General features: G+C 48.9%; 1 protein-coding gene across 7 annotated transcripts in view; it reads right to left on the reverse strand.

Moving 5' to 3' along the window:
* The window catches only part of gtf2h1 (general transcription factor IIH, polypeptide 1), a 155,886-nt gene that overhangs the window by 19,906 nt on the left and 109,238 nt on the right, over positions 1 to 26,742 (reverse strand). For 6 of the 7 annotated variants that reach the window (XM_072518986.1, XM_072518988.1, XM_072518989.1 and 3 more), the window contains one exon: positions 258 to 348. In XM_072518986.1, the coding sequence (XP_072375087.1) occupies positions 258 to 348 (91 nt within the window). Of the gene's footprint in view, positions 1 to 257; positions 349 to 369; positions 1,269 to 26,742 lie in introns of those variants that run through there. The other variant, XM_072518990.1, reaches the window with a different exon arrangement.

Consider the following 26,742-nt stretch of genomic DNA (forward strand, 5'->3'; position numbering starts at 1 on the left):
GCAGCAGGTGACCTTCCTGCTCTATATGGCTCAGTACTGCGTAATTGTGTGCTGTATCCCTGAACCACTGGAAGAACTCTTTCTCTGTAGCCCAGAAAACAATAAGGATCATATGAACATGGAGGCTGCATCAAACTATGTTGTACAGATACAGATTTTGGGAACAGAGAGGATTCTTAAATATAGTCACACAAACGTGAAACATTAGTGACAATTGCACAAACCTTCAGCAAGTGTGTGTAAAATCAGATACTCACGGTTTATAGCTTGGGAGGATCCTCCTTGCATGAGCACTCCACCAGGCGACAGGTCACTAATTGCACTGCTCGCCATATTGCTGGACAGAACCTGACCAAGGGATGTGCAAGGAAAACGTCAGTGAAATGACCTTGGATTTTGAACTATGCTGTAGAGTCGGTTGAGCGAACAAAAAAATCTATACATATCGGTATAAAGCCAGAGATTTTTTTTAAATGATCATTGAATTCAAGTATAACAGTTATACCAGAGTTTATGTTTATAATGTACTACACAATCCAGTGCTATTATAGTAAAGCAAGTAGAGTGCAACAGGTGTATGTGAAATTTTGAAACTATACCCATTTGAATTGAAAAACAGCCAGGATTGATTTTAGTGCAGCAGCAGAGCAGGGATAATTGCGGCAGTGCTCAAGAACAAAAAAAAACATTCCTGGTCTTGATTAGGAACATAGGAACAGGAGTAGGCCATTCAGCGCATCAAGCCGGTTTCACCACTCAACATGATCATGGCTGACCATCCACTTCAATGTCTTTTCTCCCACACTATCCCCATATCCCTTTGGTCACTGGTATTTAAAAATCTATCAATCTCTGCTTTAAACATACTCAATGATGAGCTTCCATAGCCCTCTGGGGTAGAGAATTCCAAAGATTCATAACCCTCAGAGTAAAAATGTTTCACCTCATCTTGGTCCTAAGTGGCTTCCCCTTTATTTAGAAATTGTCTCCTCTGGTTCTAGACTCCCCAAAAATTGTCTCCTCTGGTTTTAGACTCCCCAATCAGGGGAAACATCTTACCTGCATATCCCTTTAAGTATTTTGTAGGATTCAATGAGATTACCTCTCATTCTTCAAAACTCTGCCAGGCCCAGTTTCCCAAACTCTTCTCATACGGACAGTTCTGCCATCCTGGGAACAAGTCTGGTGAATCTTTGCTGCATTCCTTCTATGGTAATGATATCCTTCCTAAGGGTAAGGTACTCCAGGTGCAGTCTAACCAAGGTTCCCTACAATTGAAGCAAGAGTGATAAAGGCGAACACTCCATTAGCTTTCCTAATAGCTTGCTGCACCTGCATGTTAGCCTTCAGTGACTTATTGACAGGGACATCCAGCTCCCTTTGTACATCTACACTTTCCAATCTTTCACGATTTAAGAAATACTCTATACATCTGTTCTTCCTACTGAAATGGATAACCTCACATTTTCCATATTCTCTTCCATCTGCCATATTCTTGTCCACTCACTAAGTCTGTCTAAATCCCTTTGAAGCCAGTTTGATCTTCTTCAGAACACATATTCCTACCGAGCTGTGTCATCCATGAACTTGGAAATATTAGATTTCATCCCCAAGTCCAAATCATTGATATATATAGTCAACAGCTGGGGCCCAAGTACTGATCTCCTTGCAGTACCCGAAGAGTCACAACCTGCCAATGCGAGAATGACCCACTTATTCTTACTCTCTGTTTTATGCCTGTTACGTAGGAACAAGGGTGGCACGGTGGCTAGCACTGCTGCCTCACAGCGCCAGGGACCCGGGTTCGATTCTGGCCTTGGGTGACTGCCTGTGTGGTGTTTGTACATTCTCCCGTGTGTGTGTGGGTTTCCTCAGACAGTCCAAATGTTAGGTGGGTTGATCATGCTAAATTGCCCCTTAGTGGGGCTACTGCATTATGGGATAGGTTGGGGTGTGGGCCTAGATAGAGTGCTCTTTCAGACAGTCAGTGCAGATTAAATGGACCAAATGGCCTCCTTATGCACTGTAGTGATTCTATGATTTAAATCTATGACTAGTAGGCCATTCGGCCCATCAAGCCTGTTTTGCCATTCAAATCGATCGTGACTGATCATCCAATCCAATGCCTTTTATCCCCATATCCTTTTATGTGATTGGTATTTAGAAATCTATCAGTCTCTGTTTTAAACATATGAACCAGGAATAGGAATAGGTCACTTCGCCCCTTGAGCCTGCTCAGCCATTCAACAAGATTTTAGCCGTCTATTACCTCACGTCCAAATTTGGCCTACCCCCAATAACCTTGGCCTCTCGTTAGTCAAGAATTTATCTACCTCTGCCGTAATATTTATTGAGCCTTCCTCCACCACTCTCTGGGGAAGGCAGTTCCAAAAATAGGCGGCACAGTGGCTAGCACTGCTGCCTCACAGCACCAGGGACAAGGATTTGACTCCGACCTCAGGTGACTGTTTGAGTTTGCACATTCTTCCCGTATCTGCGTGGGTTTCCTCCGGGTGCTCCGGTTTCCTCCCACAGTCCCAAGGTGTGCAGGTTTAGATGGATTGGCAAGGCTAAATTGCTCCTTAAGTGTCCAAAAGTGCTCAGGGATAGCACAGGAAATTGGACCTAGGTCGGGTGCTCTTTTTTTCAAGGGTCGGTGCAGACTCGATGGGCTGAATGGTCTCCTCCTGCACTGTAGGGATTCTATACTTCATGGCTCTGTAAGAGAAAAAAAATCTTCTCACCACTGTCTTAAATGGGAGACGCCTTAATTTTAAACTGTGTCCCATAGTTCTAGCATCTCCCACAAGGGAAAAACTTCCTTTCAGCATCCACCCAGTCAATGTTTCAATAAGGTCACTCTCAATCTTCTAAACTGCAATGTATACAGACCCAGCATGTCCAACCTTCCTCATAAGATAACCTCCTCCATCCCAGATATCAGTCAAGTGAACCTCTTTCTGAACTGCTTTTAATGCACATATATCCTTTTATTACTGTGAGGCAACCAATAAGGCACAGAAGAACACAATTAGGCTAGCCTTTGAGACCTAGCTTCCCCAAATCACTGTCAAAGTTCATATATGAATTGGGCAAGTTAAGGAGAAATCTACTGTCTACAGAACTCTGTTGCAGAGATGGAGTCAATGACTAGAGGCAGAGATGATTACTGAGCTGGAGGAAAGGCTCTCAGCAATGAAATACTTCTCCAACATTTGATGCGAGTTGTACATGATGTACTGCTTTCTTGATTCGAGGGTAAAGAATCTATTTGAACAGGTTTGAGCAGGGAATGAGCCATTGTCCAAGTGGGAAACAATGATATGGAAGGAAAAGTGGATTGGATTTGTTTATTGTCACGTGTACCGAGGTACAGTGAAAAGTATTTTTCTGCGAGCAGCTCAACAGATCATTAAGTACATGGGAAGAAAAGGGAATAAAAGAAAATACACAATAGGGCAACACAACATATACAATGTAACTACATAAGCACTGGCATCGGATGAAGCATACAGGGTTTAGTGCTAATGTCAGTCCATAAGAAGGTCATTTTAGGAGTCTCGTGACAGTGGAGAAGAAGTTGTTTTTGAGTCTGTTCGTGCGTGTTCTCAGACTTCTGTATCTCCTGCCCGATGGAAGAAGTTGGAAGAGTAAGCCGGGTGGGAGGGATCTTTGATTATGCTGCCCGCTTTCCAAAGGCAGCAGGAGGTGTAGATGAAGTCAATGGATGGGAGGCAGGTTTGTGAGATGGACTGGGCGGTGTTCACGACTCTCTGAAGTTTCTTGTGGTCCTGGGCTGAGCAGTTGCCATACCAGGCTGTGATGCAGCCCGATAGGATTCTTTCTATGGAGCATCTGTAAAGGTTGGTAAGGGTTAATGTGGACATGCCAAATTTCCTTAGTTTCCTGAGGAAGTATAGGCGCTGTTGTGCTTTCTTGGTGGTAGTGTTGACGTGGGTGGACCAGGACAGTTTTTGGAGATGTGCACCCCTAGGAATTTGAAACTGCTAACCATCTCCACCTCGGCCCTGTTGATGCTGACAGGGGTGTGTACAGTACTTTGCTTCCTGAAGTGTTGAGATCTTGTAGAGAGAGTTTCAGGACCTTGGGAGGAAACTGAAGTGGAGGACCACACCAAGGTAGTAATCTCTGAATTACTTCCAGTACCACACAGTAGCGAGTATGGGAATAGGCTAAGAGAGGTTAACGTGTGACTGGAGAAATGGATTAGAAGCGAGATCTTCAGATTCCTGGGATCACATAAATGGAACAGTAGACATTTATTCAAGGTGGATGAGTTGCACCTGCAACTCCATGGAGCTAGGATCAATGGTATCATGGGAAAGGGGGTGTTCAAACTAATTTGGCAGGGGGATGGGCATCAGGATGAAACATTAAGAGAGGAGAAACAGACAATTGCACTGGAGTATTATCACTCACTTTACCAATACTATCAAGCTGAGGGACCAATTCTGTTTCAATGTGAAGTGTAGGAAAACATTACTTGGAGCACCAGGCATCACGAAAAATGCCTACCTGGTGAAGCTACAGCCCAGGGCTACATGCATGTTAAACAGTGGAGACAGTATGTTAAAGGCAGAGCTCAGTGATCCAATAATTAATATCAGATCAAAGCTCTGCAGTCTTGCTACATCAAGTCGTAAATTATGGTGGGCAATTAAACAACCAACTTGAGGAGACTGCAAATATCCCAATCCTCAATGATGGGTCCAATCCAGCAGTCAGTATAAAAAGACAAGTTGAAGCATTTGCAACCATCTTCAGCCAGATGTGCCAAGTGAATGATCCATCTTCGACTCCTCGAGGTCCCCAGCATCACAGATGCTAGTCTGTAGACAATTCAATTCACTCCACATGATATCAAGAAATGACTGAACACAGATTGAATACAGAAAATGCTATGGTGTCATGACAACATATCAGAAGTACTGATGACTTGTGCTCCAGAACTAGTCGTGCCTATTCTGACTAACTAGTTCAAGTTTCATGTTAATATTTTAGAGGTTTTTTTGTTAGTTGTGGGAAGATTAAAATTTAACTGTGGAAGATGTTATAAATGCAACTAAAGCAACTTGATTACACTTAAAGGTTTCGGGCCATGTTGACTTATGTGATTGACAGCCTGAAAGATAAGAGCCATAAAACAGCAGGTGAGCTTATTTAGCTGGAGAGGTGTTGCTTACAAAGAAGTGCAGTCCAGACAGGTATTTTGTTTTGGTAGTCAGAGCTAAATTAGTTTTAAAATATTCAGTGAACCCCGAAAAGCTGTCATCATGGATATGGGTGGAGCTTAAGAAGTTCTCTAGTTTCAATTTATATGTGTGTTTGCCGGGAGAGGGAGTTAGTATCTAATGTGGTTGCAGTTAGTATCTAATGTGGTTTGCAGCTCACAGCAAAGCACTGGGATCCGTCAGCATGCTGCAGGCAGTTAGGGCTCAGTAAGTTCCTGGACTGCTGAGAATGTGACAGAAGATTACCGGTTCCGTGCCCGGCCATTAGAGCTCAGACGAGCCTTGGGAGATATATATAGCTTTGGGGGTCGCACGGGTGCTCCAGTTTCCTCTCACAAAGATGAACAGGTGAGGATGATTGGACATGATCAATTGCCCCTTAGTGTCCAGAGATGTGTAGTTTAGGTTAAGGGGTTAGAGCATAGAACATACAGTGCAGAAGGAGACCATTCGGCCCATCGAGTCTGCACCGACCCACTTAAGCCCTCACTTCCACCCTATCCCCGTAACCCAATAACCCCTCCTAACCTTTTGGACACGAAGGGCAATTTAGCATGGCCAATCCACCTAACCTGCACGTCTTTGGACTGTGGGAGGAAACCGGAGCACCCGGAGGAAACCCACGCAGACACGGGGAGAACGTGCAGACTTCGCACAGACAGTGACCCAGCAGGGAATCGAACCTGGGACCCTGACGCTGTGAAGCCACAGTGCTATCCACTTGTGCGATAGAAGGGTTGTTGCGATAGGGTAGAGTGCTCTTTCAGAGGGCTGGTGCAGACTGCACTCCAGGGATTCTATGATCTATGTTGTAGCTGGTTGACAGAAGTTCACAGAAACCCGGGGACAGTGCCAGCTTAGTGAAGCTAGCAGTCAAGAGCTAGAGCAAGAGCTAGAATTGTGCCAGTAATAAAAGCTGGGAATGCAACTTTGTGAATCCTGTAGAATGATGCAGGGAGGCAGCAGCTCGAGTGAATACAGAGGCTGGATATTCAAAAGAGCTGAAATCCCTCATAAGGGATTGAAGAGGAAGGTGGAAGCAGAATCAATAATGACCTAGTTTTGGCATCCATTTTAATATGTAATTATCAGGCACTTTAGGATGTTTTTTCCACATCAAAGGTGCTATATAAATGCAACTTGTTTTCATTGGTAATGAACCATTTGTGCATTTCTAGTATTTTCCAAAACAAATTATAATCAGGATTGAAATGTGATTTGAACTATTTCAACTTCTCATCTAAAAGACCAGGCCATTTTTATAATAATAATCTTTATTAGTGTCACAAGTGGGCTTACATTAACACTGCAATGGGGACTTCCGGGTGCGGCGATGACCAGCTAAGTCGCACGTTTCGGCAGCTCCCGGTGGAACGGACTTTTGGGCTCTTAATAGGAGCCCCATCGGCAATTTTAACGGCAAATAACACTGTGCGGTAATCCAGAAGGGAATCCCCCCTGGACACGGATGGAAAAAAAGAGAGGAAAGTAGCTGGATTGTGGTGGATCCTCAAGAGCAGCGGCCAGGAAGGCAGGCACAAAGCAAGATGGCGTCGGAAGAAGGCAGTTTAATATGGGGCCCTGACCAACAAGAGTTCCTGCGGCGTTGCGTAGATGAACTCAAAAAGGAGATGAAGAAGGAGCTGTTGGCCCCGATATTACAAGCGATTGAGGGGCTAAAGGAGGAGCAAAAGTCCCAGGAACAGGAGCTTCGGGTCGTGAAGGCAAAGGCTGCTGAAAATGAGGACGACATACAGGGCCTGGTGGTGAAAACGGAGATCCACGAGGCACAACACAAAAGATGTGTGGAAAGGCTGGAGGTGCTGGAGAACAATGCGAGGAGGAAGAACTTAAGGATTCTTGGTCTTCCCGAAGGTGCAGAAGGGGCGGACGTCGGGGCATATGTGAGCACGATGCTGCATTCGTTAGTGGGATCGGAGGCCCCGACGGGTCCGCTGGAGGTGGAGGGTGCCTATCGGGTTATGGCGCGAAGACCGAGGGCTGGAGAAATTCCTCGAGCAATAGTTGTGAGATTTTTCCGATACAAGGACAGAGAGATGGTCCTCAGATGGGCCAAGAAAACTCGGAACAGTAGGTAGGAGAATGCGGTGATCCGCGTGTATCAAGATTGGAGTGCGGAGGTGGCGAGAAGGAGGGCAAGCTTTAATCGGGCCAAGGCGGTGTTGCATAAAAGGAAGGTCAAATTCGGAATGTTGCAACCGGCAAGACTGTGGGTCACACATCTAGGGAAACACCACTATTTCGAAACGGCAGACGAGGCGTGGACATTTATTGTCGAGGAGAAGCTGGAGTGAGCGGGCCAGAAAAAGAACGTTTGGGACAAAAGTGTGGGGGGGGGGGGGGGGTGAATTTGTGGGATGAAGGGGGGAAAAGGGGGAAGAGAGGACTTCCCAGATTGTTAAACCTGCGACCCTGTAACTTCTCTCTCTTCCCCATGTCGTGGGGGAGGGGGTGAGGGAGGATGAGGAGCTGTGGGCGCCGGCCATTGGGGGCGGGGCCAAAAGGGGAAGCGCGGGCTTTGTTCCCGCGCTATGGTAATCATGGCGGGAACAGGGAAGCAGGAAGGGGGGGGCCTCGCACAGTGTGAGCCGAGGTCACGGGGGGAAGCCGAGGTCGGCCAGAGTTTGCTGACTTCTGGGAGCAACATGGGGGGTGCAATTACGCTATCTTGGGATCTAGCGGGGGGGGGGGGGGGTTAACTGGGTTGCTGCTGCTGGGGAGAAGGGGGAGCTGGTATGGGAGGGGAGGGGGGGGGGGGTCGGGGCAGGGGGACGCCGCCTGGGGGGGATACAGCTACGTGGGAACCGGGTGAGGAGCTGGATTGAAAAAGGAAATGGCTAGTCGTCAAGGGGGGGGGGGGTAAAGAGCCCCCCAACCCGGTTGATCACGTGGAATGTGAGAGGGCTGAATGGGCCGATTAAGAGGGCACGGGTACTCGCACACCTAAAGAAGCTTAAGGCAGATGTGGTTATGCTTCAGGAGACGCATCTGAAGCTGACAGACCAGGTTAGACTTCGCAAAGGATGGGTGGGGCAGGTGTTTCATTCGGGGCTAGATGCAAAAAACAGGGGGGTGGCCATACTAGTGGGGAAGAGGGTAATGTTTGAGGCAAAGACTATAGTGGCGGATAGTGGGGGCAGATACGTGATGGTGAGTGGCAAACTGCAAGGGGAGGCGGTGGTATTAGTGAACATGTATGCCCCGAACTGGGATGATGCCAATTTTATGAGGCGTATGTTAGGACGAATCCCGGACCTAGAAGTGGGGAAGTTGGTAATGGGTGGAGATTTTAATACGGTGCTGGACCCAGGGCTGGACAGAACGAGGTCCAGGACCGGAAGGAGGCCGGCTGCAGCTAGGGTGCTTAAGGATTTTATGGTGCAGATGGGAGTAGATGATCCCTGGAGATTTAGTAGACCTAGGAGTAAGGAGTTTTCGTTTTTCTCCTATGTACATAAAGTATTTTCACAAATAGATTTTTTTGTTTTGGGAAGGGCACTGATCCCAAAGGTGACGGGGACGGAGTACACGGCTATAGCCATCTCGGATCATGCTCCACACTGGGTGGACCTGGAGATAGGGGAAGAAAAACAACAGCTTCCACCCTGGAGAATGGACATGGGATTATTGGCAGATGAGGGGGGGTGTTTAAGGGTGAGGGGGTGTATTGAAAGGTACTTGGAAATTAATGATAATGGGGAGGTACAGGTGGGAGTGGTCTGGGAGGCACTGAAGGCAGTGGTTAGAGGGGAGCTGATATCTATCAGGGCACATAAAGGAAAGCAGGAGGGTAGGGAAAGGGAGCGGTTGTTGAAAGAACTGCTGAGGGTGGACAGACAATACGCGGAGGCACCGGAGGAGGGACTATACAGGGAAAGGCAAAGGCTACATGTAGAATTTGACTTGTTGACTACGGGTAAGGCAGAGGCACAATGGAGGAAGGCACAGGGGGTACAGTACGAATATGGGGAGAAGGCGAGTAGGTTGTTGGCCCACCAACTGAGGGAAAGGGGAGCAGCGAGGGAGATAGGGGGGGGTGAGAGATGAGGAGGGAGAGATGGAGCGGGGAGCGGAGAGAGTGAATGGAGTGTTCAAGGCATTTTATGAAAGACTATATGAAGCGCAGCCCCCGGACGGGAAGGAGAGAATGATGTGCTTTCTGGATCAGCTGGAATTTCCTAAGGTGGAGGAACAGGAGAGAGTGGGGCTGGGAGCACAGATTGAGACGGAGGAAGTAGTGAAAGGGATTGGAAGCATGCAGGCGGGGAAGGCCCCGGGACCAGACGGATTCCCAGTTGAATTCTATAAGAAATATTTGGACTTGCTGGCCCCGCTACTGATGAGAACCTTTAATGAGGCGAGGGAAAGGGGGCAGCTGCCCCCGACTATGTCAGAGGCAACGATATCGCTCCTCCTAAAGAAGGTAAAAGACCCGCTGCAATGCAGGTCATACTGGCCCATTTCCCTCCTGAATGTGGATGCTAAGATTCTGGCCAAGGTAATGGCAATGAGGATAGAGGATTGTGTCCCGGGGGTGGTCCATGAGGACGAAACTGGGTTTGTGAAGGGGAGACAGCTAAATACAAATATACGGAGGCTGCTAGGGGTAATGATGATGCCCCCACCAGACGGGGAAGCGGAGACAGTGGTGGCGATGGATGCCGAGAAAGCATTTGATAGAGTGGAGTGAGATTATTTGTGGGAGGTGTTGAGGAGATTTGGCTTTGGAGACGGGTATATCAGGTGGGTACAGTTGCTGTATAGGGCCCCGATGGCGAGCGTGGTCACGAATGGACGGGGGTCTGACTATTTTCGGCTCCATAGAGGGACGAGGCAGGGATGCCCTCTGTCCCCGTTATTGTTTGCATTGGCGATTGAACCCCTGGCCATGGCACTGAGGGGTTCCAGGAAGTGGAGGGGAGTACTTTGGGGGGGAGAAGAACACCGGGTATCTCTGTATGCGGATGATTTGTTGCTATATGTGGCGGACCCGGCGGAGGGGATGCCAGAGATAATGCGGATACTTGGGGAGTTTGGGGATTTTTCAGGGTATAAACTGAACATGGGGAAAAGTGAGCTATTTGTGGTGCATCCGGGGGAGCAGAGCAGAGAGATAGAGGATTTACCGTTGAGGAAGGTAACAAGGGACTTCCGGTACCTGGGGATCCAGATAGCCAAGAATTGGGGTACATTACATAGGCTTAATTTAACACGGTTGGTGGAACAGATGGAGGAGGATTTCAAGAGATGGGACATGGTGTCCCTGTCATTGGCAGGTAGGGTGCAGGAGGTTAAAATGGTGGTCCTCCCGAGATTCCTCTTTGTGTTCCAGTGCCTCCCGGTGGTGATCACGAAGGCTTTTTTCAAAAGAATTGAGAAGAGCATTATGAGTTTTGTGTGGGCTGGGAAGACCCCGAGAGTGAGGCGGGGATTCTTGCAGCGTAGTAGGGACAGGGGGGGCTGGCACTACCGAGCCTAAGTGAGTACTACTGGGCCGCCAATGTTTCAGTGTGTAAGTGGATGGGAGAAGGGGAGGGAGCGGCGTGGAAGAGATTGGAGAGGGCGTCCTGCAGGGGGACTAGCCTGCAAGCAATGGTGACGGCGCCGTTGCCGTTCTCACCAAAGAAATACACCACAAGCCCGGTGGTGGTGGCTACATTGAGAATTTGGGGGCAGTGGAGACGGCATAGGGGAGGGACGGGAGCTTCGGTGCGGTCCCCGATAAGAAACAATCATAGGTTTGTTCCGGGGAGAATGGATGGGGGATTTGGAGCATGGCACAGAGCTGGGTTAGTACAATTAAGAGATCTATTTGTAGATGGGACGTTTGCGAGTCTGGGAGCGCTGACGGAGAAATATGGGTTGCCCCAAGGGAATGCATTTCGGTATATGCAATTGAGGGCTTTTGCGAGGCAACAGGTGAGGGAATTCCCGCAGCTCCCGACGCAGGAAGTGCAGGATAGAGTGATCTCAGAGACATGGGTGGGGGACGGTAAGGTGGCGGACATATACAGGGAGATGAGGGACGAGGGGGAGATCATGGTAGATGAGCTGAAAGGGAAATGGGAAGAAGAACTGGGGGAGGAGATTGAGGAGGGGCTGTGGGCTGATGCCCTACGTAGGGTAAACTCATCGTCCTCGTGTGCCAGGCTAAGCCTGATACAATTTAAGGTGCTACACAGGGCGCATATGACTGGAGCACGGCTTAGTAAATTTTTTGGGGTAGAGGATAGGTGTGCGAGATGCTCGAGAGGCCCAGCGAATCACACCCACATGTTTTGGTCATGCCCGGCACTACAGGGGTTCTGGGTGGGGGTGGCAAAAGTGCTTTCGAAGGTGGTGGGGGTCCGGGTCGAACCAAGCTGGGGGTTGGCTATATTTGGGGTTGCAGAAGAGCCGGGAGTGCAGGAGGCGAGAGAGGCTGACGTGTTGGCCTTTGCGTCCCTTGTAGACCGGCGCAGGATATTGTTAATGTGGAAGGAAGCCAAACCCCCGGGGGTGGAGACCTGGATAAACGATATGGCAGGGTTCATAAAGTTAGAACGGATTAAGTTAGTGTTAAGGGGTTCGGCTCAGGGGTTCACCAGGCGGTGGCAACCGTTCGTCGACTACCTCACAGAAAGATAGAGGGAATGGAAAAGAAGTAGATAACAGCAGCAACCCGGGGGGGGGGGGGGGGGAGAATCGGACGGACTCTCAGGGATGTTATTGTATATGTATAGGTATTTGGTATATGTAATTGTATATTGGATTGCTGGACTGTATTTTTGGAGAGTATTTATTTTGGACAAGGCAGTTGCCATTTAGTTTTGTTTTTTGTTTTTGTTTATATATTACTTATTTATTTGTTTAAAACTGGCCACGGTTATTTATATTGCTTTATTGCTGTGTAAAAGAAACACTACGTATTGTTATGTTTGGCCAAAAAACCTGAATAAAAAATATTTTTAAAAAAAAATTAACACTGCAATGAAGTTACTGTGAAAATCCCCTAGTCGCCACATTACAGCGCCTGTTCAGTACACTGAGGGAGAATTCAGAATGTCGTTCGAGACTTGTGGGAGGAAGCCCACGCAGACACAGGGAGAAAGTGCAGACTCCACACAGTGACCCAAGCCAGGAATTGAACCCGGGTCCTTTTATATGAAAATAAAGAATAACAGAAACTATCCCTTTAAGACAATGGCATCAGGTAGGAGTCAATTTGATCCCCTGGTCTTCCACCAAACTCTTTTTATATTGGACTTTGTCCTGGACAACTACCTTTGTTCGTTTTACTTTCTAACTTCCCCCCTCATGTCCTGGTTCCGATACATCCTGTAGTTAAGTTTCAGTGACTCTAGTCGTGTTCCGGAGATTGCCCAAGTCATCGTTTTTTCATTATTTCATGAGATATGAATGACACTGGTAAAGCCAGCATTTGTTGTCCACCCCCAAGTCTCCTTGAAAGGTTGGTGCTGAGCCACACTTTGGTACCACTGCAGTCCATGTGGTACAGGTAAACCTGCAGTGTTGTTAGGAAAGAAGTTCGATGCTTTTGAAACAGCAACAGTCAAGGAATGGTGATATAGTTCCAAGTCAGGTGGTGTGTTGCTTGCAGGGCACTGCAGGTGGTGGTGTTCCCATTTGTTTGCTGCCCTTGTCCTTTTAGGTAGTAGAGGTTGTCGCTTTTATTCGTATGAATCTGGACTGTAAGTGTTGGTAGGGTTTATTAATTGTGCAGTGCAACACAACAGAATCCAATCCTGCCCTCACACATCCAAATACTTTTTAATCAGAGATTTTTAGGTAGCAATCCGGAGCAGAACCTCAGGCTCATTCTCTCTTCCCCAGCTCAATTGCGCTGATGACAATTGTTACATCTCATCTGTACTCTGAACTCTGATACAGACTAGGAATCAAGCAAATAACTTTTCTGATCTGTACAGCTTATTCCTGCAACAAATCGTGTCCTCACCAATTATACGATTGGAAAAATAAAATACAGGCAGTTCTTGACTTTATGACATTTGAGTTATGACAAAAAATGGTTATGACATTTATAAATTGTCATAAATTGGCACCTTGTTTTGACTTTCCCATGTTGGTTTTGACTTTACAATACCACATCAGTGACGTACATATGTGCGCATCAACATTCAGTGGCGCTCATATATGTGCAACGATTTTCAGTTGTTGTTCCAATGCACTTTTGCAGTACTTGGTGCCTTTGTTTCTCCAAGCCCTTCCTTAGAATATAGAGTTTCTTTGCCCATAATAATGGCAGGAAAGTATAAATCTGGGCAAGAGATGTTTTTTCTTCTAAGAAATATAGAGCAATTACTTTGGAAACAAAAATGGAAATAATTAAGAGGTCTGAAAAAGGTGAGATGCACACCGAAACTGGTACCCCCTGAATGACTATCGTGACCATCCTGAAAGACAAGATAAGATTTTTTTCATTCAAGGGTGTGGACTTCGTTGGTTGGGCCAGCATCAATTGCCCATCCATAATTGCTACAGCAGTGCATGTGGTGCACAGTGCTGTTGGGGAGGGAGGATCAGGATTTTGACCGAGTGACAGTGAACGAACGGTGATATATTTCAAGTTAGGATGGGGAGTGGCTTATAGGGGAACCTCAAGGTGGTGGTGTTCCCATGTGTCTGCTGCCCTTGTCCTTCTAGATGGTAATGGTCGTGGGTTTGGAAGGTGCTAAAAAGGAACACATTATGGGTTCTGCACCAATGCAATAAACTCTGATAGCTCTGCAGTGTGCTGGACTTATTGCTCAGGTTGAGAAACTGTTAATAGTTTGACTAGAGGACCAAGATCAACGCTGTGCACCTGTGAGTTTAGACATAATTCAGGAAAACACTAGAAGTGTTTATGATGATCTAAAGAAGTAACAGGTGGCAGAGTACTTCTTTAAAGAATGTTTTTATTGAAGCTCTAAATTTTATACACCATACAGTCAGTAAGGATAAATGCATTGGTTACAATGTGCACGTCATTTTCCTGTGCCAATTCCCCCATCCCCCCCACTGCCCCAACCTCATTCATTGTTTCAGGGTCCTCTCCTGGCTCGCTCACTATACAATGGACAGTTATCTACTATTTACAAGTTGGGGTGCCGTTCCCTTCCCTCCCCTCTTTTGTTGTTTGTCCTCCCCCTCCCCCTTCTTCTCCCCTCTCCCTACCCTGTCCTCGGCCTTTCCTTGGTGGTTCCTTTTCTTGTGGCCTTGTTCGAAGCTGTTTTCTGACTCCCCGTCCATTTTCCCTAGCCCTCCCCCACCTTACCTCCCTCCCTTCTCTGTCTGCTCCCTGTGGTCCCGTTGGCTCCCTCTATTGGCTTCGAACAGGTCCTGGAACAAGTTGGCGAATGGCCTCCACTCTTTGTGAAAGCCATCCTCTGATCCTCGGATGGTGATCTTGATCTTCTCAGTGTGGAGAAATTCAGATAGGTCTGCCAGCCAGTCTGCAGCTGTGGGTGGTGCCAATGATTGCCAGCCGAGCAAGATTCTCCAGGGGGCGATTAGAGAAGCAAAGGCAAGGGCGTCGGTCCTCTTCCTCATGAATAGTCCTGGCTGGTCCCATACCTCAAAGACTCCACTCTTGGGCATGGCCCCACCTTCACCCCCACAACCTTGGACATTGCTTCAAAGAAGGCTGTCCAGAACCCGACAAGTCTGGGGCAAACATGTGGGTGTGGTTGGCCGAGCCTCCCTGGCAATGTTCACATTTATCCTCCACCTCCGGGAGGAACCTGCTCATTCGGGTTCTTGTCAGGTGTGCTCTTTGTACCACTTTTAGCTTCATGAGGCTTAGCCTTGCACATGAGGAGGTGGATTTGATCCTGCTCAGAGCTTCGGTCCAGAGTCCCTACCCTATTATTGTCCCTAGCTCTTGCTCCCATTTTTCCCCATGTCTCGTCCAGCGGGAAGTGCGTCCTTTCTAAGAGTCGTCCGTGCAGGTACCCAGTCCTTTTCCCAGACAGTCCGTGTCCAGTAACTCCTAAAGCGTTGTGCTTCTCAGGGTTTGTGGGTATGCTGTCGTCTCCTTGCGGAGAACGTTTTTGACCTGCAGATGTTGGAGTTCGTTCCCATTTGGTAGTTCCAGTTTCTCCATCAGTTCCTCCAAGGTCACTAGTCTGTCTTCCGTGTAAAAGTCCTTGACCATCAGTCTCCACCTCTCAAAGGTGGCATCGAGCATGGCTGGTGTAAACCTATGGTTGCCGCACATGAGGGCCATGATGGACATTTCAGTCAGACTGAACTGCTGCCTCATCTGGTTCCAGGTTCTCAGGGTAGTTACCATCATTGGGCTTGCTGAGTGTTTTGTTGGCGGGGATGGGAGCGCTGCTGCGGCGGGGGCCCGGAGGGTCGTTCCTCTACAGGTGGACTCCTCCATCTCATCAATTCAGTGTCTGGGTCCTTCACCCATTCCCTCACTCTTTCCGCAATGGCTGCCCAGTGGTAGTATTGCAAGTTTGGGAAGGCCAGGCCTCCCAAAACATGTTTCTTCTTCTTTATAGTACTGTTTGGGATACATTACCCCCACCAAACACACACACACACACACACAAATGCCATAATCACCTTGTCTATTAAATAGAGAAAGGCGATGTATATCGGTATGGATCTGAACAGGAAGAGGAATGTGGGCAGTACGGTCCCTGCCAGGGAAAGCGGGAATGCATCCCATCTCACCAGGTCCTTTTTTACTTCCTTTGCCAGACTGGTCAGGTTCCACTTGTGGCTCCGTGTCCAGTCAAGGGCAATCTGGATCTCCAGGTAGTGGAATTTGGGCTATTTTAAATGGTCGTCCCTCCAGCTCTGCCTCTCAAGTTCACCGGGAATACTTCGCTTTTACCCAGGTTAAGATTGTAGCCCGAGAAGGCTCCGAACTCTCCCAGGAACTTCATGATTTCTTTCATGCCACTCTGTGGGTCCGAGATGCAGAGGAGCAGGTCATCCGCATAGAGCAGAGTTGCCAACCTTTTGCAACATAAATCAGTATTCCAGATACCAAAAATAAATATTTTGGCAGCAAAATCAGTATTTTCATTTCAAAGAAAAAATGCCCACCAATCTGCAGAACTGCTTTACATCTTTAGTGCACAAATCAGTGACAAATCACTTCGGCCGTGTGTGCGATGATAAAGCAAAATCTTTGATTTTATGATTTTAAATATTCCAAATCTGCTCCCTTGCACCTTGCATGTGATAACAGGATTAAACAACTTGTTGTTGTACACTGGGCGTCTTTAACATCATTGGTCAATCAACTCTTCTAAAACACGAATGGAAAGTGTAAATCTTACGTTTCTCCATGTACAGCGTCATGACTGGGTGTTTTCAAATTAAGTTTCAAACATTCAGTAAATCTAAGAATGAAAAACATTCATCTTCTTACATGAAGTTGAAAAGAGGAATACTATTAAAGATAGTTGATAGTAACTGAGATCAAGCATATTTGCTCATCAGTGGTAGGGTATCGATCCCAGCCCCGGGTCACTGTCTGTGTGGAGTTTGCACACTCCCCGTGTCTGCGTGGGTCCCATCGCCACAACCGCAAATTGTGGTGATCTGCCCATTCAAACAAACGTAAATATTTATATTGGGTAAACTTCGGGATCTACTCAATTTTGGGTTAACTAGTGTTATCATACATGGAAATTTGATAGATTGTACATCCAGTAAGCAATATGGGGGCTGTGTGTTGAATATAACTAATATCAAACAAAATCAAGATCGCTGGTTGCCCCCACCCCCAACCCACTCCTACTCTCCATGACTTAGAACTGGGTCCCATTGCAAATGGCTCTGGAAATGGGAGCACACGCACCAGGTGCTCAAGAACCACCCTCCATCCAGCTCATGCGTATGTTTCCTGCCCATCTCCGTGCCCGCGCATATGCGCCTCCTGCCCCACGCCCTGTTCTCCAGGGCAACCGACCGGCCTAGCTGGCAATGCTCAGCCGGAGCGGCCGTTAACCTGGGAAAAGCAGTGCGGCGAGTCCGCCAGGGTGGTTTATGCATTTTAAAGCCAGGGCCAATTTGCATAACAGGTGAAGCTGCTGGTGCTGATGAGGAGGCAGCTCGGCTTTTACTGAGGCACTGGCTGAAATCTTTGAAGTGGGTCGTATTGTGCTCGGCAATTCTTTTTATGTTGACAAAACTGGGCTCTTTGGAAAAATTGCCATTGAAAATTTACATTACCAAAGAGGAGAAATCTATGCCAGGTTACAAAGCTGCTAAAAATAGGCTCACTCTACTGCTCGGAGCTAATGTTTAAACTTAAATTCATTGTGTACCATTTGAAAAACCCCAGGGCTTTCAAGGGATATTCCAAGGCATTTTCCCCAGTGATATGGAAATCCAATCGTAAGGTAGGTCAATGGGAACATGTTTTGAGGATTGGTCTACCATAATTTTGTGCCAAGCGTTAGTAATTATTGCAGCAGAAACAAACTTGCATTAAAAGCATTGTTACTGGGCAGCAGGGTAGCGCAGTGGTTAGCATTGCTGCCTCACAGCGCCGAGGACCTGGGTTTGTTCCCAGCCCCGGGTCACTGTCGGTGTGGAGTTCGCTGATTCTCCGTGTCTGCATGGGTCTTACCCCCACAACCCAAAACAATGTGCAGGGTAGGTGGATTGGCCACGCTAAATTGCCCACGTTTAATTGGGAAAAAATAATTGAGTACTCTAAATTGAGTACTCTTAAAAAGCATTTTTTACTGCTCGACAATGCCCCTGGTCACCAAATCACCCTAGACTTACCGTCCGGGAGCAGAGATAGCCAGACCTATGAGGGACAGCTCTACTGGGGCAGCGGGCTGAGTTTGAAAAATCAATCAGGACTGACACCACAAGAAAATGGTAAAAAGAGCAAGACTGAGAGCGGACTCGGGAGGATAAAGGAGAGTGAGAAAGAGTAAGCCTGAGAGCCGAGTCCTAGATTGGACTTTGGGAGCTCTTGAGGTGACGGCAGAATTCAAAAGAGATGAGGAGCAAGTGGAAGCAGCTGATTGGGTGAGTATGGTATTTACTGCTTTTATCGCTTATAGTTTATATGATGCTTTATATTTTGTGGTCTATACTTTATAACGGCTATATTCTGTAGTAAAGGGGACCAGGGAAGAAGGGACCTAGAGTAACTGATATTATTTGATTTTAAGTATCTTCCAAAAAAAGCTTTAATTTAAAGGGGCAAGTCATGGCAGGAGAGCTGAAAGCTGTGGAGGAACATTTTTCATTGTCCAGGACCAATGTGCGCAAAGTGTCTACGGCTAGAAGCTCCTAGAAGCCCAGGTTTCGGCACTGCATCAGTGGCTGGAGGCACTGTAGAGCATCTGCGAGGTGGAGAGCATTGTAAATAGCACATTATGGAGAGGTGGTTATACCACAGGCTAAGACTCCACAGGCAGGAAGGGAATGGGTGACTACCAAGCAGATAAGAGGACTAGAAGTGCAGGAATCTCCTGTGGCCATTCTCCTCAAAAATGAATTTGGATACTGTTGGAGGGAATGGTCTCAGGCGAAAGCAGCAAGAGTCAAATTTGCTGCACCACGGTTGGCTCAGCTGCACAGGGGAGGAGTAAAAAAAATGTGGGAATGCAATAGTTACAGCGGATTCAATTGTAAGGGGAACAGATAGGTGTTTCTGTGGCTGCAAACACGACTCCAGGATGGTATATTGCCTCCCTGATACTAGGGTTAAGGGTGTCTCAGAGCAGTTACAGGACATTCTGGAGGGGGGGGGGGATCGTGGTACACATTGGTACAATGACATGGGCAAAAAAGTGATGAGGTCCTTATAGCAGAATATAGGAGCCAGGAAGTAAGTTGAAAAATCGGACCTCAAAAGGTAGTGATCTCAGGATTAATAACAGTGCCACATACTAGTCAAAGAACTAGCAGGATACATAAGGTGAATACATGGCTGAAGAGATGCTGTGAGGGGGAGGGTTTTGGATTGCTGGGGCATTGGTACCAGTTCTAGAGGAGGTGGGACCAGTACAAGCTGGCCGGGTTACATCGGGACTCGACCAGATCCTAGTATTTGCCAGAGTGGTTGGGAAGGATTAAAACAAAAATGGCAGGGGGAACCTACTCAAAGGGTCAAAGGAGATGAAATCATGGACAAGAACATAAGACCGAAAGAGGAATAAGAAACGTGATAGGCAGAGAAATCAAGGGCCAGAATCAAACAGGGCCATAGTGAAATAAAGTGGAAATGAAACAAAGAATGTTAAAAAGACAAACCCTAATGCTTTGTGCCTTAATGCATAGAGCATTCATAATCAAGTGGATGAGCTAATCGTGCAAATGGATGTAAACGGGTACGATATAGTCAGGATCACGGAGACATGGCTGCAGGGTGACCAGGATGGGAATTGAATATCCAGGGACATTCAGTATTTAGGAAGGACAGACAAAAAGGAAATGGCGGTGGTGTTGCTTTGCTGGTTTAAGATGAAATGAATGCAACATTGAGGAAGGATATTAGCTCCGAAGATATGGAATCGGTATAGGTAAAACTGAGTAACACCAAGGGGCAATAAACATTAGTGGGGGTCATCTATAGACCCCAGAACCGTAGTGTTTCTGTTGGGAATGGCATTATACAGAAAATTAGAGTTGCATGCAATAAAGGAACTTCTGTAATTACGGGTGATTTTTTTAAATTTAAAAAATATATATATTTATTCAAATTTTTCAAAAAATTTTCAACAAACCCCCCCTCCCCCACCCCAACAAAAAGAAAGAAACAAGAACACAACAATCAGAAATTATACATTGGATTTCCCCCATATACAATAACCCCCCCATATAACATTTAAAAACACAAATAGGGAAAAGCCCCCCACCTTCACCCAAATGCCACCCCAAAAGAACCCCCCCCCCCCACTCCCCCCCCCGCCCTTGGGCTGCTGCTGACCTCCTCCTAACGTTCCACGAGATAGTCTAGGAACGGTTGCCACCGCCTGGAGAACCCTTGCACAGACTCTAGCAAGGCAAACTTTATCCTCTCCAGCTTGATGAACCCTGCCATGTCATTGATCCAAGCTTCCACACTAGGGGGCTTCACATCTTTCCATAGTAGCAAAATCCTCCGCCGGGCTACCAGGGAAGCAAAGGCCAGAATACCGGCCTCTTTTGCCTCCTGCACTCCTGGCTTGTCCGCTACCCCAAATAATGCTAATCCCCAGCTCGGCTTGACCCGAGCGTTCACCACCTTTGGACATAGTCCTCGCAAAAACCCCTCCAAAACCCATCCAGCGCCGGGCACGACCAGAACGTATGGACGTGATTTGCCGGGCTCCCCGAGCACCTCCCACATCTGTCCTCCACCCCAAAGAACCTACTCAACCTCGCCCCTGTCATATGCGCTCTGTGAGTAACTTTGAACTGTATTAGGCTGAGCCTGGCGCAAGAGGAGGAAGAATTAACACCTACTCAGTGCATCAGCCCACAGACCCTCATCTATCTCCTCCCCAAGCTCCTCCTCCCACTTGCCCTTTAACTCCTCTACCGAGGCCTCCTCCTCTTCCTTCAGCTCCTGGTAAATCGCCAAAACCTTGCCTTCTCCAACCCATACACCCAAAATCACCCTGTCTTGAATCCCACGTGCCGGAAGCAGCGGGAATTCCCCCACCTGCCGCCTCACGAACGCCCTCACTTGCATGTACCTGAAAGCGTTTCCCGGGGGTAGCCCAAACTTCTCCTCCAGCGCCCCTAGGCTCGCAAATGTCCCATCGATGAACAGGTCCCCCATTCTTCTAATCCCTGCCCGATGCCAGCTCCGAAACCCCCCATCCATCCTTCCCGGGACGAACCGATGATTCTCCCAAATCGGGGACCAAACCGAGGCTCCCACATCGCCCCTGTGTCGCCTCCACTGCCCCCAGATCTTCAGCGTCGCAGCCACCACCGGACTCGTGGTGTACCTTGTCAGCGAGAACGGCAGCGGTGCCGTCACCAGCGCCCTCAGGCTCGTGCCCACACAGGATGCCATCTCTAGCCTCTTCCACGCCACTCCCTCTCCCTCCATTACCCACTTACGGATCATCGCCACATTGGCTGCCCAATAATAGCCACACAAATTCCCGTCCCTGCTCCGCTTCAGAAACACTCTCTTCACCCTCGGGGTCTTATTCGCTCACACAAATCCCATGATGCTCCTGCTTACCAGTTTGAAAAAGGCCTTGGGGATCATAATGGGAAGGCACTGGAATGCAAAGAGAAACCTCGGGAGGACCGTCATCTTGACCGACTGCACCCTATCCGCTAGCGAGCATGGCAGCATATCCCATCTTTTAAAATCCTCCTCCATCTGCTCCACCAACCGCGTCAAATTAAGCTTGTGCAGGGCCCCCCAACTCCTAGCTACTTGGATCCCTAGGTACCGAAAGCTCCTTTCCGCCCTCTTCAGCGGTAGCTCGTCTATCCCCCTTCCCTGGTCTCCTGAATACACCACAAAGAGCTCACTCTTCCCTACATTGAGTTTATACCCCGAAAAGTCCCCAAACTCCCTAAGGATCCGCATGACCTCCGCCATCCCCTCCACTGGATCCGCCACATACAACAACAGGTCGTCGGCATACAACGACACCCGGTGTTCCTCTCCCCCCCCGGACCAGTCCCCTCTATTTCCTGGACTCTCTCACTGCCATGGCCAGCAGCTCAATTGCCAGTGCAAACAACAAGGGGGATAGGAGGCACCCCTGCTTCGTCCTCCGGTACAGCCGAAAGTTCTCTGACCTCCGCCGGTTCGTAGCCACACTCGCCACTGGGGCTCTATATAGCAGCCTGACCCAACTGATGAACCCCTCCCTGAACCCAAACCTCCGCAACACTTCCCAAAGATACTCCCACTCCACCCGATCAAAGGCCTTCTCCGCATCCATAGCTGCCACTACCTCCGCTTCCCCCTCCACCGAGGGCATCATAATCACATTGAGGAGCCTCCGCACATTTGTATTTAGCTGCCTCTCCTTCACAAATCCCGTCTGGTCTTCATGAATCACCCCCGGGACACAGTCCTCAATTCTCGTAGCCAGCACCTTCGCCAGCAACTTAGCATCAACATTGAGGAACGAGATCGGTCTATACGACCCACAGTGCAATGGTTCCTTGTCCCGCTTCACGGTCAAAGAAATCAGCGCCCTGGACATTGTCGGGGGCAAGGTCCACCCCTCCCTCACCTTATTAAAAGTCCTCACTGGCAACGGGCCCAACGGGCCCTGCAGGCATTTCCTGTCAAATTAAACCGGGAACCCATCCGGCCCCGGGGCCTTCCCCGCCTGCGTGCTCCCCAATCCTTTAACCAGCTACTCCAGCCCAATCGGCGCCCCCAAACCAGCCACCTGCTCCTCCTCCACCCTCGGGAACCTCAGCTGATCTAGGAATCGTCGCTGGGGGCTCAGACCTGTACAGATCCCCATAGAAGTCCCTAAATACCTTGTTTATTCTCACCGCACTCCGCACCGTATTCCCCCCTCTATCCTTAACTCCACCAATCTCCCTCGCTGCCTCCCTCTTACGAAGCTGATGTGCCAGCATCTGACTCGCCTTCTCCCCATACTCATACGTCGCCGCCTGCGCTTTCCTCCACTGTGCCTCTGCTTTCCCCGTGGTCAACAGGTCGAATTCCATCTGGAGGTTCCGTCGCTCCCGAAGTAGCCCCTCCTCGGGGGCCACTGCATACCTCCTGTCCACCCTTAAAATCTCCCACTCCAACCTCCCCCTCCCCTCTCTCTTCTCCCTGTGGGCCCTAATGGAGATTAGCTCTCCCCTGACCACCGCCTCCCAGACTACCCCCACCTGCACCTTCCCATTGTCGTTGGCTTCAAAATATCTTTCAATACACCCCCGCATCCGCCTGCATACCCCCTCATCCGCCAACAGTCCCACATCAAGGCGCCACAGCGGGCGCTGGTCCCTCTCCTCCCCCAACTCCAGCTCCACCCAATGCGGGGCGTGGTCCGAGAGACTATGGCCGAATATTCTGCTCCCTCAACTTCTGGGATTAGCGCCCTACTCAAAATGAAAAAGTCTATCCGGGAGTAGGCTCTATGGACGTGGGAAAAGGAGGAAAATTCCCTGGCCAGCGGCCTGGCAAACCTCCATGGATCCACTCCCCCCATCTGGTCCATAAACCCCCCAAGCACCTTGGCCGCAGCCGGCCTCTTACCCGTCCTGGACCTAGAACGGTCCAGTGCTGGTTCCAGCACCGTGTTGAAGTCCCCCCCATTATCCAGCTTCCTACCTCCAGATCCGGAATCCGACCCAGCATGCGTTTCATAAATCCGGCATCATCCCAATTCAGGGCATGTACATTCACCAGTACCACCCTCACCCCCTGCAACCTACCACTCACCATCACATATCGACCTCCATTATCCACTACAATATTCAGTGCTTCGAACGACACCTGCTTCCCCACCAGTATTGCAACCCTTCTGTTCTTCGCATCCAGCCCTGAATGAAAGACCTGCCCTACCCATCCCTTTCTCAGCCGAACCTGATCTGCCACCTTCAGATGAGTCTCCTGGAGCATAACAACGTCTGCCTTAAGTCCCTTTAAGTGCGCAAACACCCAGGCCCTCTTGACCGGCCCGTTCAGGCCCCTCACATTCCAAGTTATCAGCCGGATCGGGGGGACTAGGGGAGCTACTCCCCCCCCGCCCCTGCCGACTAGCCATCTCCTTTTCTAGGCCAGCCACTTGCCCGCACCTCCCGCACCCTCCAGTCCCCCAGGCGGCGGACCCCCGCCCCGTCTACCTCTCCTACTTCCAGCTCCCCTTTGGCCAATGCAGCAGCAACCCAGTTTCCCCCTCCCCCCCGCTAGATCCTCATCTAGCCATTTTGCTCCCCCATGACACTCCCGCAAGTCAGCTGACTCCTGCTGACCCCGGCCTCTCCCGCCATGCCATCGACCCCCCAGTGCGAGAATCCCCCCACCCCTTGGCAATCAGTGCGCGCTCCTCTCCAGCACCGCCCTTCCCCCCCCGGCCCCGCCCCCATCATTCCCTAACGCGGGAAAACGCTCGCGCTTTCCTGAGCCGGCCCCGACCCCCTCTGGCGCAGCTCCTTTTTGCGGCCTTACCCCAACTCCCCATCCACCGGGCCTCCACCCCCCCTCTTCTCCCGTGGGGCCCTGCCCCTCCAACACCGACGCCCACACTCTCCCACAGCCCCCACATCAAATCCATTCACCCATCCCCACCCAGCACTCAAACCCAGAGAACATTCCCCAAACGCAGTAAACACAGTAAACATCCCCTCCACGACAAACCCTCAATTTGAGTCCAACTTTTCAGTCTGTATAAAGTTCCATGCCTCATCAGGCGCTTCAAAATAGTGGTGCTGATCTTGGAACGTGACCCACAATCGCGCTGGCTGCAGCATCCCGACCTTCACCCCCTTCCGATGGAAGCCCGGTTGAAACCAGCCCTCTTCTTAGCCACCTCCGCATTCCAGTCCTGGCAAGTTCGGATCTCCATGTTCTCCCACCTGCTGCTCCGCTCTTTTTTGGCCCATCTCAGAACACACTCTCTGTCCATAAAGCGGTGGAACTTCACCACTACAGCCTTTGGTGGCTCGTTGGCTTTGGGTCTCCTTGTCAGGACCCGATGAGCCCCATCCAGCTCCAGGGGCCTCAGGAAAGCTCGCGCCACCATCAGCGAATTGAGCATTGTGCTCATATATGCCCCGGCATCGGGCACCTCCACTCCCTCAGGGAGACCCAGAATCCAAAGATTCTTCCTCCTCGACCTATTCTCCAGGTCCTCGAATTTTTCCGCCCACCTCGTGCAGCGCCTCCACCTTCACTGCCAGGCCCAAGATCTCGTCCTCGTTCTCAGAGGCTTTTTGCCGCACCTCCCGGATTGCCGCCCCTTGGGCCTTCTGGGTCTCCACAAGCTTCTCAATCGCCACCTTCATTGGCGCCAGCATTTCTGTCCTCAGCTCCTCAAAGCAGCGTTTAAGAAACTCCTGCTGCTCCTGCGACCACTGCGCCCACGCTGCTTGGTCTCCACCCGCCGCCATCTTGCTTTTCCTCCCTCGCACTTTTCGCTGCACCAGGATCACTTTTTTAACCGCTCCACTCCTGGTCCAATCCATATAATGTCGGGGGGACCCTGCTGTCACCTTCCCACACTGGAAGCCGTCGAACAATTTCCATTGGGGCCCCTCTGAAGAGCCCAAAAGTCCGTTCCCGGCGGGAGCTGCCGAACATGCGACCTACTTAGGCATAGCTGCAACCGGAAGTGATTACGGGTGATTTTAATCTGCATATAGATTGGGCAAATCAAATTAGTAACAATACCATAGTGGAGGAATGCCTGGAATTTATATGGGATGGTTTTCTGGACCAATACATTGAGGAACCAACTAGAGAACAGGCCATCCGAGGCTGGGTATTGTGTAATGAGAAAGGAATAATTGGCAATCTAGTTGTGAGAGATCCCTTGGTGATAGGCGACCATCAAATGATAGAATTCTTAATCAAGATGGAGAGTGACATAGTTGATTCGAAGATTAGGGCCCTGAATCTAAATAAAGGAAACTGTGACGGTATGAGGCATGAGTTGGCTATCATAGATTGGGGAATGTTATTTAAAGGGATGACGATGGATAGGCAAAGGCAAACCTTCAAAGAGCACATGGGTAAACTGCAGCAATTGTTCATTCCCATTGGGCGTAAAAATGAAATGGGAAAGGTGTCCTAAAATGGCTTACAAGGGAAATTAGAGATAGTATTAGATCCAAGAGAAAGGCATATAAATTGGCCAGAAAAAACAGCAGACCTGAGGATTGGGAGCAGTTTAGAATTCAGCAAAGGGGATAGTAGAGTAGAGAATAAGCATGCAGAGAACATAAAAACAGACCATAAAAGCTTCTATAGATGTGGGAAAAGAAAAAGATTGGTGAAGACAAATGTAAGTCTCTTACAGTCAGAAACAGGGAATTTATAAATAGGGAACAAAGAAATAGTTGACCAACTAAATACATACTTCACAAAGGAGGACACATAACATACCAGTATGTTGGGGAACATATGTTGGGGAACATAGGGTTTAGTGAGAGGGAGGAACTGAAGGAAATCAGTATTAGTAGACAAATAGTATTGGGGAAATTGATGGGATTGAAGGCCAATAAATGTACATCCCAGAGTATTTAAGGAAGTGGCCCTAGAAATAGCAGATGCATTGGTGGTCATCTTGCAAGATTCTACAGATTCTGGTGTCACGCAAGGGATATATTAGGAAATTAGGTCCAGAAATGAGACCTCAATGTAGCAGGCAATTTAGGGGTTAAACAGACTGAGGGTGGAAAGGAAACCTGCTAGCACCGAGTCAGAGGAATACGCCCACACCTAGCATGAGTTTAATTGTCGATTCAGATTTAAACTCGTTAGTGGGAATACATAGGATGGCCCGGTTCAGCAAGGGTGAGTCACTCAAGATCAACTTTCGTTTGGGAC

The sequence above is a fragment of the Scyliorhinus torazame genome, chromosome 10, assembly GCF_047496885.1.
Source record: "Scyliorhinus torazame isolate Kashiwa2021f chromosome 10, sScyTor2.1, whole genome shotgun sequence".
In the NCBI taxonomy this organism is placed as follows: Eukaryota; Metazoa; Chordata; class Chondrichthyes; order Carcharhiniformes; family Scyliorhinidae; genus Scyliorhinus; species Scyliorhinus torazame.